This window comes from Rhodotorula graminis (assembly GCF_001329695.1).
Source record: "Rhodotorula graminis WP1 unplaced genomic scaffold RHOBAscaffold_15, whole genome shotgun sequence".
NCBI lineage: Eukaryota > Fungi > Basidiomycota > Microbotryomycetes > Sporidiobolales > Sporidiobolaceae > Rhodotorula > Rhodotorula graminis.
Genome location: NW_017264942.1, coordinates 38,712 through 51,751, shown reverse-complemented (window position 1 = coordinate 51,751; position 13,040 = coordinate 38,712). Strand labels below are relative to the sequence as shown.

General features: G+C 68.0%; 5 protein-coding genes across 5 annotated transcripts; 1 reads left to right on the top strand and 4 right to left on the bottom strand.

Moving 5' to 3' along the window:
* Positions 1–9: 9 nt before the first annotated feature.
* Positions 10–1,183, bottom strand: RHOBADRAFT_66925 (uncharacterized protein). The gene is made up of 4 exons (XM_018419124.1): positions 1,131–1,183; positions 534–715; positions 314–440; positions 10–145 (listed from the first exon to the last, which is right to left on the bottom strand). Exons 1-4 carry the CDS (start codon positions 1,147–1,149, stop codon positions 123–125), a joined length of 351 nt encoding a protein of 116 aa, XP_018268367.1. The 5' UTR covers positions 1,150–1,183; the 3' UTR covers positions 10–122.
* A 232-nt stretch (positions 1,184–1,415) lies between these two features.
* On the bottom strand, positions 1,416–5,192 carry RHOBADRAFT_55802 (uncharacterized protein; the record flags this gene model as incomplete). Its single annotated transcript, XM_018418023.1, has 15 exons — positions 1,416–1,804; positions 1,888–2,140; positions 2,218–2,546; positions 2,615–2,626; positions 2,711–2,836; positions 2,928–3,375; positions 3,444–3,482; positions 3,561–3,822; positions 3,887–3,990; positions 4,062–4,068; positions 4,134–4,150; positions 4,253–4,296; positions 4,389–4,440; positions 4,603–4,717; positions 5,063–5,192. 15 exons carry the CDS (start codon positions 5,190–5,192, stop codon positions 1,520–1,522), a joined length of 2,223 nt encoding a protein of 740 aa, XP_018268366.1. The 3' UTR covers positions 1,416–1,519.
* A 684-nt stretch (positions 5,193–5,876) lies between these two features.
* RHOBADRAFT_39341 (uncharacterized protein) lies at positions 5,877–8,155 on the bottom strand (the record flags this gene model as incomplete). Its single annotated transcript, XM_018413615.1, has 6 exons — positions 5,877–6,045; positions 6,133–6,261; positions 6,373–6,614; positions 6,692–6,965; positions 7,038–7,279; positions 7,376–8,155. 6 exons carry the CDS (start codon positions 8,153–8,155, stop codon positions 5,877–5,879), a joined length of 1,836 nt encoding a protein of 611 aa, XP_018268365.1.
* A 315-nt stretch (positions 8,156–8,470) lies between these two features.
* Positions 8,471–11,117, top strand: RHOBADRAFT_55800 (uncharacterized protein; the record flags this gene model as incomplete). Its single annotated transcript, XM_018418022.1, has 4 exons — positions 8,471–8,573; positions 8,640–8,869; positions 8,945–10,895; positions 10,977–11,117. 4 exons carry the CDS (start codon positions 8,471–8,473, stop codon positions 11,039–11,041), a joined length of 2,349 nt encoding a protein of 782 aa, XP_018268364.1. The 3' UTR covers positions 11,042–11,117.
* On the bottom strand, positions 11,086–13,017 carry RHOBADRAFT_55799 (uncharacterized protein; the record flags this gene model as incomplete). The annotated part of the gene is made up of 6 exons (XM_018418021.1): positions 11,086–11,795; positions 11,869–12,232; positions 12,297–12,445; positions 12,519–12,577; positions 12,680–12,838; positions 12,924–13,017. 6 exons carry the CDS (start codon positions 13,015–13,017, stop codon positions 11,130–11,132), a joined length of 1,491 nt encoding a protein of 496 aa, XP_018268363.1. The 3' UTR covers positions 11,086–11,129.
* Between the last annotated feature and the right edge of the window lie 23 nt (positions 13,018–13,040).

Here is a 13,040-nt window from a genome sequence, read left to right as displayed (position 1 = left end):
GGGGTTCGAGTGGGCGAGGGAAACCGGAAAATTACGAGAGCGGGCGCGAGACATCGACAGGACGAGAGATGTGGAGACGACAAAAGGGGTATACAGAGAGAGGTCGAGGGTCTGTGTGCGCCTTAGAAGATGGCGTCGAGGCAGCCTGCACACGAGGTCGAGGAGCGGTCAGTGAATGGGGCTCGTCTCGCGCAGGCGTACATGTCAACGGGGGTGGATCGAGGGGCAAGGAGGGAGGAGGAGGCAGAGAGAAGAGAGAGGCGGAAAGGACGAGGGGGAGGGAAGAAAGAGAGAAGGAGAGAGAGAGACGCACAGCAAGCTGCAATGGCCGCGCAGCATCCCAGGCAGCAGCCCGAGCCGCCACCGCCTCCTCCACCCTGAGGTCGCTGCTGCACCATGACCATCTGCGGCTGCTGGCCATAAGGCGCCTGGCCGTACGGCTGCGCGAGGAGGACGAGACGACGTCAGTACTCGTCCAGGGCGTCCACTCGCCTGCTCGCTCGCCTGACCGAGAGAGAAAAGCTCGGACGCACCTGCTGACCGTAAGGAGGCTGGCCGTAGCCCGGCTGGCCCTGCGGCGGGCCGTAGTAGCCCTGCGCGGCACCGCCCTGCTGCGGGTACCCGCCCTGCTGCTGAGCGTACCCGCCACCTCCGTACCCGTACTGCTGCGGGCCCTTGCCGTCGTTGCCGTATGCTGCTTGCGGCTGCTGAGGATCTGCGCGGTGCGAGGGAGGGAGTCAGTGAAGGGTTGGGCGAGGGAGGTGCTGGTGGCGAAGGACGACGGCGAAGCGCTCGCGCAGCCGCTCGCTCGCCTCCGAGAGCGCCATCGGCCTCTTGCCTGCCACATAGGCGGCTCGGACGAGGCTGAGAGGCGGCGGGCGGCAGTGGCCGCTGGCCGGAGGAGGTTGCACGGCGGCCGACGAGGGGAAGGGGGACGAGATGCTGCCAACTGCGCCCGCGTAGCTCCCTCGCACAGACATCCACCCTGACTGCCGGCTCGTCGCATCCACTCCCACTCGCTCGCGACGAGTGGCCGCCGAACTCGAGAGATGATGATGGCGGGGCAGCGGCGATCCTCTTGGCGGTCCACAGGGGGCGCGAGAGGGCCTGAGGCGAGGGAGAGGACGCACATTGGTTGTTGTAGGCCATGCTGGAGGGGCCAAGAGTGTGTCGACAGGCGGGCGAGGGGTGAGAGCGGAAGGAGGAGCGCGAGACTCAGACGAGCGAGCCGAGGAGCCGAGGTCGGCGAGGCGGTGCAGGCCACCTCGCGCCACAGCCTCTCTGCAGCGCGCAGTCACAGCGCACAGTCACGGCTTGCTTGCGGTCCAGCCCAGCCACGAGGAGCACCGCCGCTCCGAGCTCGCGGGAACGAGAGAACTCACTTGCGAAGGCCGACTCTCGGACCGCTCGCGACGCCGCGAGAACATGAGATTGCACAGAGGACGACACGGGGACGACGAGGGACGACGAGAGAGAGCGAGTGCGACTATACAGTGAGGGGAAAGGGAGAGGACCTCGTCTACTTGGGCGGCTCGTCGACCGTCTTCTTGACCTTGTCCACCTTCTCGGCCTCCTCCTCCTTGTCGTCCTCGCCATCGCCCTCGCGCTCCTCCTGGATCTCCTTGAGTTCCTCGTCGAGGTCGATCTCGTCGGCGTCGTCGAACCCGAGGTCCTCGCGCTCGATGAGGGGCTTGATGACGCGCTCAAAGTAGGGCGCGACCGGCTCGTGCGGGTTGGCCGCCTGGACGTGCGCAAAGTAGTGGTTGTAGATGTCGCCGTCGTACCGTCCGAGCGGCGAGTTGAGCTGTGGCACCGTCATCGTCGTCGTCGAGAGCCTCAGTGACTCGTTCGGGAAGGAGAAAGAGAGAGAGAGAACGAGGGACGCACGATGTGGTCCGACAGGTCGAAGCTGTCGGTGAGGAGGACGGCGCAGTTGCGCAGCTCGGCGCACAGGCGCGTCACCTCGGCCGTGATGGCGTCCATCTGCGACGGCGAGAAGAACCGGTACTTGAGGAAGTGCTGCGCGTTCTCCTCGATCGCCCAGCAGCCGTACAGGGTGCAGATCTTCTCGAGCGTCGCGACGACGCCGTTGTCGGCCGGCTCGTTGCTCGCGAGCTCGATGAGGGCCTCGCGGAACATGCTGCAGGTGGCAGAGAGGGGCAAAGTCAGAATCCGGCGCGACTCGAGGAACAGGGGAGAGGAGGAGCGAGGGCGCACCGGAACAGGTAGCCCGACGCGTGGACCTTGGCCGCGACGAACCGCTCCTGGGAGCACAGCTCGAGCGCCTCCTCGCGGGTGATGCCGCCGTTGCTCTTGAGCGCCTGCTCGAACTTCTCGTGCGCCTGCTTGACGACGTTGGCCGACACGCAGTCCCACCCGGCCTGGAGCGTGTCGAGCTCGAGTGCGGCAGCGTCGGTCGGGCACGCCGTCGTGAGCACCTCGGGGAGCGAGTTGAGGTACGACAGGCCGCCGGGGAGCGTCGCGCCCTTGATGGCGTCGGCGTACGACGAGACGAGCGACCGGCCCGACTGGAGCGTGAGGATGGTCTGCACACATTGGCAGGCATGGTCAGTAGGCCTTCTCGAGCTGCTGCGAGGGACGAGAGAGGGCTCACGTTGTCGCCCTCCTGCGCAGGGAGAAGAGGAGAAGGACGGCGTCAGTTTTGGCGCCGACGAGGAAGAGGACGAGAGAGGGAGAGAGCGGGACGCACCCAGGTGCACTGCACGGCCTGGTCGTTGTACATGCTCGGCAGGCCCGAGTACGCCGAGTAGCCGTGGCCGCCGAGACTGGCGCGGCACTTCTCGATCGTCTCGAGCGCGTTCCAGGTGCAGAAGGCCTGCGCGATGAGGGGAGGCGAGGGCTCGTCAGGTTCGGAACGGCAAGGAGGGAAGAGAGGGAGAGAAGAGAGAGGGCGAGAGAGGGCGCACCTTGAGTCCTGCACTCGTGGCGTGCGTCTCCTTAAGCTTCTCGAGGACGGCCTTGGTCTCCTCCTCGTCCGAGTCGCTCCCGAACGACTCGAGCTCCTCGCTCATCTCCTCGAACAGGGCAGTCATGCGGTACGACGTGAAGCCCATGGCGACGGCCTGGGCGAGGAGCGGCAAGAGGCGGCGCTGGTGGATCGGGTAGTCGAGGAGCTGCGTCTCGAGCGGGTTGTCGCCCGTCTTGAATTGGCGCCGCACGGCGGCGTACCGCAGCGCGATCGTGAGCGCCTTCTTGGCCGTGACGGCGGCGTCGGCGACCATCGAGACGCGGCCCTGGAGGAGGGCGCCGTAGGTGAGCTGGGCGAGCGCCGGCTCACGCACCTCGCCCTCGCGCGTGACCTGCGCGTGCTTCATGAGCATGTAGGCACGCGGGATGCGGACGCCGGTGAACTGGCTGTCGACGATGAGGAGAAGCAAGGTCAGGACGTGCGCCGGGAAGAGAGGGAAGAGGTCCGGGCGCACATCCAGCCGTTGTCGATGCCGTCGCGGCCCATCTTCTTGCTGCGAGGCGGGCCGAGGAGAGTCAGGAAGAGACTCATGACGTGCAGGAGAGGAAGAGAGAGGGAGAGAGGGACGCACCCGATGTCGCCAATCGCGATGCCGGGCAGGAGCTGGTACGTCTTGGGGTTGCGCAGCGGCACGACGAACGTCTTGGTGCCGTAGTCCATGCCCTTGACGATGAGGCGAGCGAACACGGCGGCGTGCGTCGCAGAGTGGGCGGCGCCGCCGATCCACCACTTGGTCGCAGAGACGGACGGCGTGTGGATGACGAACTCGTCCGAGCGGTCGTCGAAGGTCGCGGTCGTCTCGAGCCCGGCGACGTTCGAGCCGTGTGCGAGCTCTGAGGGAGAAGAGACGTCAGGATCTCGTCGCGATGGGAGAGGGAGAGAGAGAGCGGGGCGCACCGGTCATTGCGAAACAGCCGACCATGCCCTGCAGGGTGATGACGCCGCGCGACATCCAGTAGCTCATCTGGTTGGCGGTGGCGCCCGAACGAAGGGCGCCGAGGCTGTAAGAGGCGGTCTAAGCGTCAGTCGGGGCGGGCGGGACGACGTCGTTGAAGGAGAGGGCGAGACGAACAAGAGGCCTGCGGGCGGATCGAGAGAAGTCAGTTCGGGCCCTCAAGGATACGCGAAGCGGGAGCGAGCGAACCATAGTGCACGCCAAATCTGCAGAGAGGTTCGGGAAGAGCAAAGGGGAGGGAGGGTTGGGGAGGGCTCAGGCGGGTCAGTGGACGTTTGTGGGTCGTCGAGGGGACGGTCGAAGCGCACCGGGTCCAGAAAGCCGGGTCGGCGACCGAGACGACGTTCATGCGCTGTAGGTGGACGTGAAGGAGAGAGACGGCGTCAGTAAAGGCGCCCATGGACCGTCAAGAGAGAGGGCAGGGGGAAGGAGGCGGCGACGGACCTGCTGGAACTGCGCGACCGGCTCGTTGGTGACGTAGTAGGCCATAGACGCGCTGTAGGGCGGAATCATGTCAGTGCCTGACCTCGAGAGGGCGACCCAAAGGAAACCGGCAAGGCCAAAGGCGAACGAGGACGAGGACGACAGGAAGGCTCGAGCCGACCGACCGTCTCGCCGTCTCGCCGACCAGACCCTGATAGAGAGAGAGGAGACGCACAACTTGGACATGGTGCGCTCGCGGATCTCGGCCTTGGTGAGGTCGTGGATGTCGGACAGCTTGAAGAGCGGGTCGCGCTCGAGCTCGAACATGAACTTGCGCTTGAGCTTGACGTCTGCGGGGACGGGACGGGCGGGGGAGGTACAGTGTCAGTGATGCTCCTGAGGCGGTGCGCATGGTTGCTTAACAAAGGGCGCGCCCGTGGATGGCCGCCCGCGGCAAGTGGGGCCCGACGACGACGATGAGCCGTACGAGGCCGCCGCACGCTCGCAGGCCGCCGCCGCTGCGCCGAGGGATGCACGTGCTCCACAGCACCAGGACGAGAGCGCCGCCACGCTGAGTGTCCCACTCCTCGACGCCAGGTCGCCTCGCCGGCCCTCCTCGGCTCGATCTCGAGCTCTCCTCGCCGGTCCCGACCCGCACGACCGCCCACCGTAGAGCCAGGGCTCGGGCGACTCACCAGACTCTCCGCCACCCATGGCGTACGTCAACCGCTCGAGATCGAACGTCCCCTGGGCGCGCTCGCGCTCGCGGCTCATCGTCTCGCGCGGCGCGGGCGGGCGAGCCTGGGCGTCGACAGGGGTCGGCATGGTGCGTGTTCGAGGCGGCGGTGGTGGTGCTGGTGCGAGACCGGGCGGAGAAGACGGGGCGGGTTGCGCGTGAAGAGCGAGGTGAGCCGGCGGAAGGTCGGCGATGAGGAGGAAGTCGAGGTCGACGAGCGCGGGCGAGGTACTGGCGGCTTGAGCGAGTCGGGGCTTGGAGTTGCTGTGCTTGCGATGAGCAGTGCTAGAGGCTCGAGTACAGCGTTGGAGAGAGAGAGGGGGAGAAAGAGGAAGTCGCCGAGGCGGCGCGCCATCCGGGCGTTTGGTTGCCGCTGTCTCACGGATCGGGCTCAGGCGCTCGCTTTCACACTCTCGGGATCGCTCTGTCTACGAGAGGAGGCCACGCGCACTCGATTGCAGGCGACGGTGCGCGAGACGCAGAGGGAAAGGGTGCTACCGGAGCAGGTTGGAGAATGATGGACGGCGAGGATGCTGCAGTGGGTGAGGAGACGAACGAGGGGGCGTACAGGATGGCGAGACGTGACGAGGGACAGGCGAGGGCGTTGCGGGCAAGGAGGAGAGGGCGCGAGACAGGGTGGGGCAAGGAAAGGAGCGGTGCTGCTGTGAACGACGACGACGGCGACGGCGAGAGTCAGATCGACTCGGCGCCTCGTAGCCGCAGGAGAGAGAGAGAGAGAGAGGCAGACGCACAGAGTGATCCGCGAGACGCGCTCACCAGGCCGAGTGGCTCGGCGCGCCCTCGTACCGCCGGAAGGTGTACCCGAGCCAGATGAGGTCGTTGGCGCCCTGGGCCGTCCCGTCGCCGCCGGCCGACGGCGACGGCTGCTCGGGCACGTCGTTGAGGTCCTCGGTCGGGAAGTAGGACGTGTCGGTGAGCGAGCTGTGCGCGGCAAGGGAAGGCGAGGGGTCAGTGCCGGTCCCGACGACGAGTTGGCCTCGAGAGGGAGAGAAGAAGGGGAGGACGTACCGCAGCTGAGGGATGAACGGGCTCTCGATGTTGCGGATTGTGGCCCAGTCGACGCCGGCGAAGAACGGGTGGCTCTTGATCTCGTCGGCCGAGTGCGACCCGAGGCGCTGGTCCGCCGACGTGATCATCTGCGCACGCGCGACACAAGCGTGAGTACCGCTCGAACGTCACGGCTAAGCGACGAGGGCCACTGTCGAGAGCGACCCTCGCCGCAGGAGAGAGAGAGGACGAGCGGCGCACCTGCGGATGAGGTCCTCGGCCTCGCGACTGAGGCGCACGTCGTCGGGGAAGTACAGCTGCTGCTTCCAGTCGATGATCTTGCGGTACGTGTCGTGCGCGTTCTCGCTGCAGAACGGCGGGTACCCGACGAGGCACTCGAACATGATGGCCCCGAGCGACCACCAGTCGCACTCCTGGCCGTAGCCTTGCTGAAGGAAGATCTCGGGCGCGATGTAGTCAGGCGTGCCGACCGTCGAGTAGGCCTGTGACAGTGTGAGAGAGAGAGAGTCAGGGACGAGCGCATGAGGCGCAAGAGAAAAAGAGGGAGAGCAGGACGCACGAGCTTGCGGCGGTTGGCCTTCCACGTCGCGATCGCGTCCTTGCTCGACACGGTCAGGTTGATCGAGTTGAGCGCGACCGAGTTGCGCCCGCCGTTGGAGGCCGCACGCTGACCGTTGGCGCCGGCTGCGGCGGGCGCGCCGCCGTCGCCGCCCTCGAGGAGGCGCTGGTAGTAGGCCGAGTCGTGCTGCTTGTGGAAGCCGGTCGACAGGCCAAAGTCGGACAGCTTGACGTGGCCGTCCTTGTCGATCAAGATGTTGTCGGGCTTGATGTCGCTGTAGGGGGAGGGCGCGAGAGGTGGTCAGTTACGAGTGCGGGTGGGGAAGCGGCGCGAAGAGGGGACGGACCGGTGGATGAAGCCGAGCTTGTGGACGGCCTCGATGGCGAGGACGCACTCGGCCATGTAGAAGCGCGTGACGTCCTCGGAGAACGTGTCGTACTTGATGAGCATGGTCATGAGGTCGCCGCCGGGGAGGAACTCCATCAAGAGGTACAGGTAGTTGGCGTCCTGGAACGAGTAGTACAGCTGGACGACCCAGGGCGAGTTGGACTCGGCGAGGACGTCGCGCTCGGCGCGGACGTGGGCGAGCTGCGAGGGGCGGCGCGCAAGGTTCGCCAAGGTCAGTCACGAGAGAAGGGCGCGACCGAGGGAGGGGAGAGAGGGAGTGAGGGGGCGGGGACGCACCTGGTCCTTCTTGAACATCTCGGCCTTCTTGAGCGACTTCATGGCGTAGATCTTGCCCGTGTCGACCTTTTGCACGAGGCGGACCTCTCCGAACGCGCCCTTGCCGATGACCTTTACGGTGCGGAAGTCGTCGAGGCCGAGCCGGGTGCGTCGGAGGCGCAGGAAGCTCGACTCGGTGCGGCCGAGCTGGGCGAGCTGACGCTGCTTGCGGTCCTGGTCGGCCGGGTCGGACGACGACGACGAGGCGGCGGCGGCTGGGGGTTGGCCGGCGACGAGGCGCTTTTCGAGGTCGGTGCGGCGCGTGTTGCGGTCGATGGCCTCTTGGACGGCCTTCTGGTAGTAGTGCTCGAGCTTGAGTTTGGCGGCCTGGGCCTTTTCGAGCGTGTCCTTGCGAAAGTGGGGGCGGCGGTTGAAGTAGACGTAGGCGTCCGAGGGCGGGGCCTGCGGGGGCTTGGGGCCAAAGAGGGCGTGGTCGCGCTGCTGCTGCTGGTGGTGCTGCTGCTGGAGGTGCTGCTGGTGCTCGTACTGCTGGCGCTGTCGGCGGAGGTGCTCCTGCTCCTCGTAGGTGCGCTGGTTCTGGGCGATGAAGGAAGGGACGGTGCCGCGGCCGTACGGCTGGGCTTGAGCGGGCTGCTGTTGCTGCTGCTGCTGGTGGTGGTGGTGCGGTGGAGGGGGCGCGTGCTGCTGCTGCGGGTGCGGCGCGGGGTGGGACGACGACGACGAGGACGAGGATGCGGGCGGTGGCGGGTGCTGGCGCGAGGGGTCGACGTGGTAGGCCATGGTGGGCAGTCGGGTCCCGTGCACTCTAGAGCGAGAGCGAGAGAGAGAGAGAGAGGGACGGGGAGGAGGACAGAGACGACGACGCGAAGCTCCCCCTTGTCCGGCCGAACCTCGCTACTGTCGCTCAGCCAGAGGGCCAGCTTGGGCTAGACCTGCTCAGTCACTGTCGACACACGCACCGACACGCTCACCGACCAGGTCCCGGTGTTGCCGCGTGCTGCCCGCGCCTCCCCACCTCGCCTCCTCATCGGCAGTGCACCTTGGGCCCCTCGTCAACGCTCCCCCGCACCAGCCTGCCTGCCAGCGCACGCGGCCATGGCCGACCTCACCACCGCCGTCCACCTCAGCCAGGCCTTCATCCACCTCGCTCAACGCCGCGACCATCCCTCGACCGACTCGTCGCTCTTCCAACTCAAGTGTGCGTCCACCTCGTCTCTTGCCTCGACTAGAGCCGCACAACTCACTCTCTCGTGCCCGTCCCCAGACTCGAGCAAACCCGCCTCGATCGACCCGGCCGCAAACGGCACCCTCTTCACCGCACCTCCCTCTGCCGCCGCCGCCGCCGCCGCACCCGACCAGATCTGGGCCGCCTTCCCGACCACCAAGCACGGCATCGGCAAGCACAAGGCCAAGCCCGTCGAGGCCCGCTTCACCGCCACCGAGACCCCCGCCAAGGAGGTCGAGGTCGCCCTCGTGTGGGACGACGACCGCCAGGTGCGCCCGCTCTCTCTCTCGCCTTTCTTGAACGACGACGACGATCCGATCTCTGACACCCCCTTTGACCCGCAGAGCTGGTCCCTCGAACCTTTGACGGCCCACCTCTCGCTCAAGCCAGACCGCACCTCTCGTCCTCCCGCGACGCCTCCCGTCCCGACCTCGGCCGAGCTCCACTCGTCGCACGCCTCGTTCTTCACCTCGGCCGCCCCGGACCCGTTCGCCGCCTTTCGCGCAGCGACCGCCGCCCCGTCGGCCGCATCCGCACCCGCACCGAGCGCCGTCTCGCCGCCGCCCGTCTCGACCTCGGCCCACTCGCGCCCGTCGAGCAGCGGCGGCCTCGCGAGCCTGCTCAACCCGGCGACGTCGCCGTCCATGGCGCAGCGAGCCCACATGGCGAGCACGGCCACGTCCGACAACGACAACGACGACGACGACGACGAGAGCGACTTTGACGAGGTCGCGCTCCCCGCCGTGCCCTCGGTCCCGAGCTACCTGCGCAACAAGCCCGCCACCCGCGTCGACGTCGAGGACTTTGGCGACCTCGGCGACCTCGGCGGCGGCGACGGCGACAGCAGTCGGCCAACCCTCGCTCGCCCCTCGTCCTCGACCTCGACCTCGACTGCGCCTGCGCCCACACCCGCTCGCGCCGCCAAGCGCCCAAGCCCGCCTCCCGGCTCTCGGCAAGAGCAACCTGCCGTCAAGCGCTCGCCGCCGTCGACCTCACGCGCGCCCCATGTCGCCGCCACCGCCGCCGCTCCTCCTCAGCCCGCTGTCGCGGCGTCCTCGGCGGCGCGCCCTCTCCTGCCGACCTCGCCTCGCCTTCCTCCCTCGCCTCGACAGCCGCAACCCTCCTCGTCTACCCACCCGCACCCGCAGCTGCATCCTCGCTACGCCGGCAAGGTGCCAGCCTCGACCACGCGCGCCCTCAGCGGCGCGCCGCCGTCGCCCAACCTGTCGCAGGGTCCGCCGCCCGGTGCGCACCCGCGCTTCGGGAGCAAGATCCCGGCGTCTTACTCGCGCCAGCTCGCGGCGCAAGGTGCGGGCGCCGGTCCGGCAGGACCGCCCGACTCGGCGAGCAGCGAGGACGAGGACCGGGACGACGACGACGAGGCGGCGAGCGACAGCGATGATGTCGAGACGGAGCCGGTCGTGCCTCACCCTGTCCTCGTCGCGGCCTCGACGGGCGCGCTGCCGAGGCCTGGAGCGGGCAAGGGCGGCGGCAAGGGCGGGCCGGGCGGCGCGCCGCTCCGGGCACAGCCCGCACCTGCAGCAGCATCGTCGGCGCATGTTCCTCAACCGCCACCGCCACAGCGACGAGCACCTCCTTCGACCGCCGCCGCCGCACCGTCATCCGCCGCCGCCGCCGCTCGTTCTCGTCCGCCCGCACCGGGCATGATCGGCGGCAAGCGCCCGCCCGACGCTGCGCATCTTCCTCCTGCCGCCGCCGCGACCACCTCCACCACCACCTCCTCGTCGACGTCGGCAAAACCCGCTCCAGGTCCAGGTCCGGCGCCCGGCGCCAAAGGCGCTAAGAGCATCCAGCGGGTCGCGCCCAACATCTCGGACTCGTCGTCGTCCGGGTCTGACGATGACGACGACGACGACGACGACGAGAGCGACGAGTCGGACGCTGGCGGCAGAGCGGGAGGCGCAAGGGCGAGCCGGCGCACGGGCCCCAAGCTGCTCCCGAGCGGCGTGTCGCACGCCGTCAACGCCCAGATGGCCAAGGTCCGCTCGTCGGGCGGCGCGAGTGCGCCTACGAGCACGGCGTCGGCGTCGCCTGGGCCCGGTGCGGCTGTCGCCGGCGCGCCGGCGGCCTCGTCGTCATCGTCGACCGAGTACCCGAGCATCAAGACGGCGGCGGCGGTGCAGCAGCAGGCGCAGGCGCATGCGCGGCACAAGCTCTTGCTCGAGGCCAAGCACCAGGCCGAGCTGCAGGCGCAAGCGCAGGCGCAGGCGAGAGAGCGTGAGAGGGAGAGGGCGCTCGCCGCGAGGAGGACGACGGCCGGCAAAGGGCTCCCGAGTGCGTCTCTCTTTCCCTTTCTCGCCGTCCACGTCTCTGCACACGAATATAGACTGACGCTGCACTGAGGCGCGCTCGCAGGTTCTGTCAATCCGCTGCAGGCCGAGCGCGAGAACGACATTCCCGACTCGAGCGAGGAGGAGTAGCGTCGCCGAGGGAGGGCCTCTCTCGTGGATAGCCTCTCGTACGTGGAGCCTGAAATACAGCCTCGTCGTTGCTTCGACTCGACCCGAGCTACGACTCGTCTCGCTCATAGACCCGTCGCCCTTGTACCCACACTGCTCGGCGGTCCACCTCGCTCCCGTTGCTCCACCATTTCTCGACCTTCTCTTCGAGCGTCACCTTGTGCCCTGCTGCTGCTGTTGCTCCCTCCTCGCCGTCACGCTGCCCGTCGACCGCTTCGTCGGCGAGGTCGAACCAGTCGACCCGGCTGCGCCTGTCGCCGAGCGCGATAAACTGCGCGTCGAACGCCGAGCCGACCTCGAGCACGCCGACGCGGCGCTCGTCGCCGTCGAGTCCGAGCGCCTGTGCGCCGCCGAGCGTCGCGAGGAACAGTGACTCCTGCCACGTAATGGCGAGCGAGCCCTCGTCGGCCTCGCCGTCCTCGGGCGCGACTCGGACAGCGTCGCGCTGCCCCTCGCGCATGCGCGAGATGCCGACGGCCCACCGCATGTTGTCGTCGAGCCCGAGGCGGTACCCGCCGCTGATGTCGCTCCCGAGGCCGACCTTGACGCCGGCCGTCCACGCCTCGCGCAACGGGAGCTGGCGCTCGCTGCTGAAGTAGACGTTGGACAGCGGGCAGCTCGCGATCGCGGTTCCCGTGCTGGCGAGGAGAGCGAGGTCGGGAGCGGTCGTGTGCGTGCAGTGCGCCATGAGGGACCGCTCGTTGAGGAGGCCGAGCTGCGCACGAGAGGGTCGTCAGGCTCGTCTTCTCTCGAATCAGGCCCCGAGAGAGAGAGAGGAGGAGACGCACCTCGTTGAGGACCGCGACGTCGCTTTTGCCACCGAGCATGTCCTTGCAGACGCGCACCATGCCCTCGCTCTCGCACATGTGGCTCTGGATCCGGGCGCCCGTCTCGCGCGCGAGGTCGCTCAGGCCTCGCAACAGGTCCATGCTGCACGTCGGCACGAAGCGCGGCGTCACGACTGGCTCGACGATCTGCTGCTCGGGCGCTAGGGGCGCGACGAGCTCGCGCACGGCCGAGATGAACGACCGGGTGGACGAGAGCGAGGACGAGGTCGTCTCGACGTAGGTCGGAATCGAGTGCTGGTCCATGGCGACCTTGCCGATCTGACCGCGTAAGCCGGCGTCAAGAAACGCCTTGGCGAGGACGAGGCTGCGCAGTGGCGAAACGTCAGTCGGGAGGACGAGAAGGGCCGAAAGGTGCAAGCGGGACGCACTTGGCCTCGACCGAGATGGTGCCAAAGACGCTCGCCGCCGTCGTGCCGTTCTCGAGCATGCGCTGCACGAGCTTGGCGTAGACCCGGGCACCGAGGCCGTGCGGATCGCGGTCGATGCGCGATTCGGCTCTTAACGTGTACGCCTCGAGCTGTCGGGCGCAGAGGAGGGTCAGAGAGGGCCGCGACGACTGTGTACGCTCGCGACGGGAGAGGTTGACGGACCCATTCCATGAGCGGCTTGTCGAGAGCCATGCCCGAGTTGATGTACTGCGGCGCGTGGACTGCGCGAGGGAGAAGGAGGAGGAGGAGGTCAGCGAGGCGGGCAAGGACGACGGGAGCTCGAGCCGCTCGATAGGTGGCCGCAAGAGAGTGACTGGACTCACTGTGCGTGTCGACGAAGCCCGGCAGGACCCAGCCGTCCTCGCCCAAGTCGACGACTCGCTCTCGCCCCACTTGACCCGCCTCGACAAGGCTCAGGAGCGCCTTGGACTGCGCCGTGTCGGCCGCTTCGAGATGCGAGATGTAGCCACGCTGGTTGACGACTGCGTGCAGGCGAGAGCGCCGGCAGGGCGACAGTCGGCTCGGGAGATACGAGAGCACTGAATGATGAGGAAACGGGGGACGCACCGACGAGCTGGTCTGGGCGGATGCTGAGCGTGCGGTCGGGCCGAGAGCTGACGACGGTGCCGCGCAGCACCCACGCGACGTCTGCTGCGTCCATCGTCGCGAGAGTGGAGCAGCGGA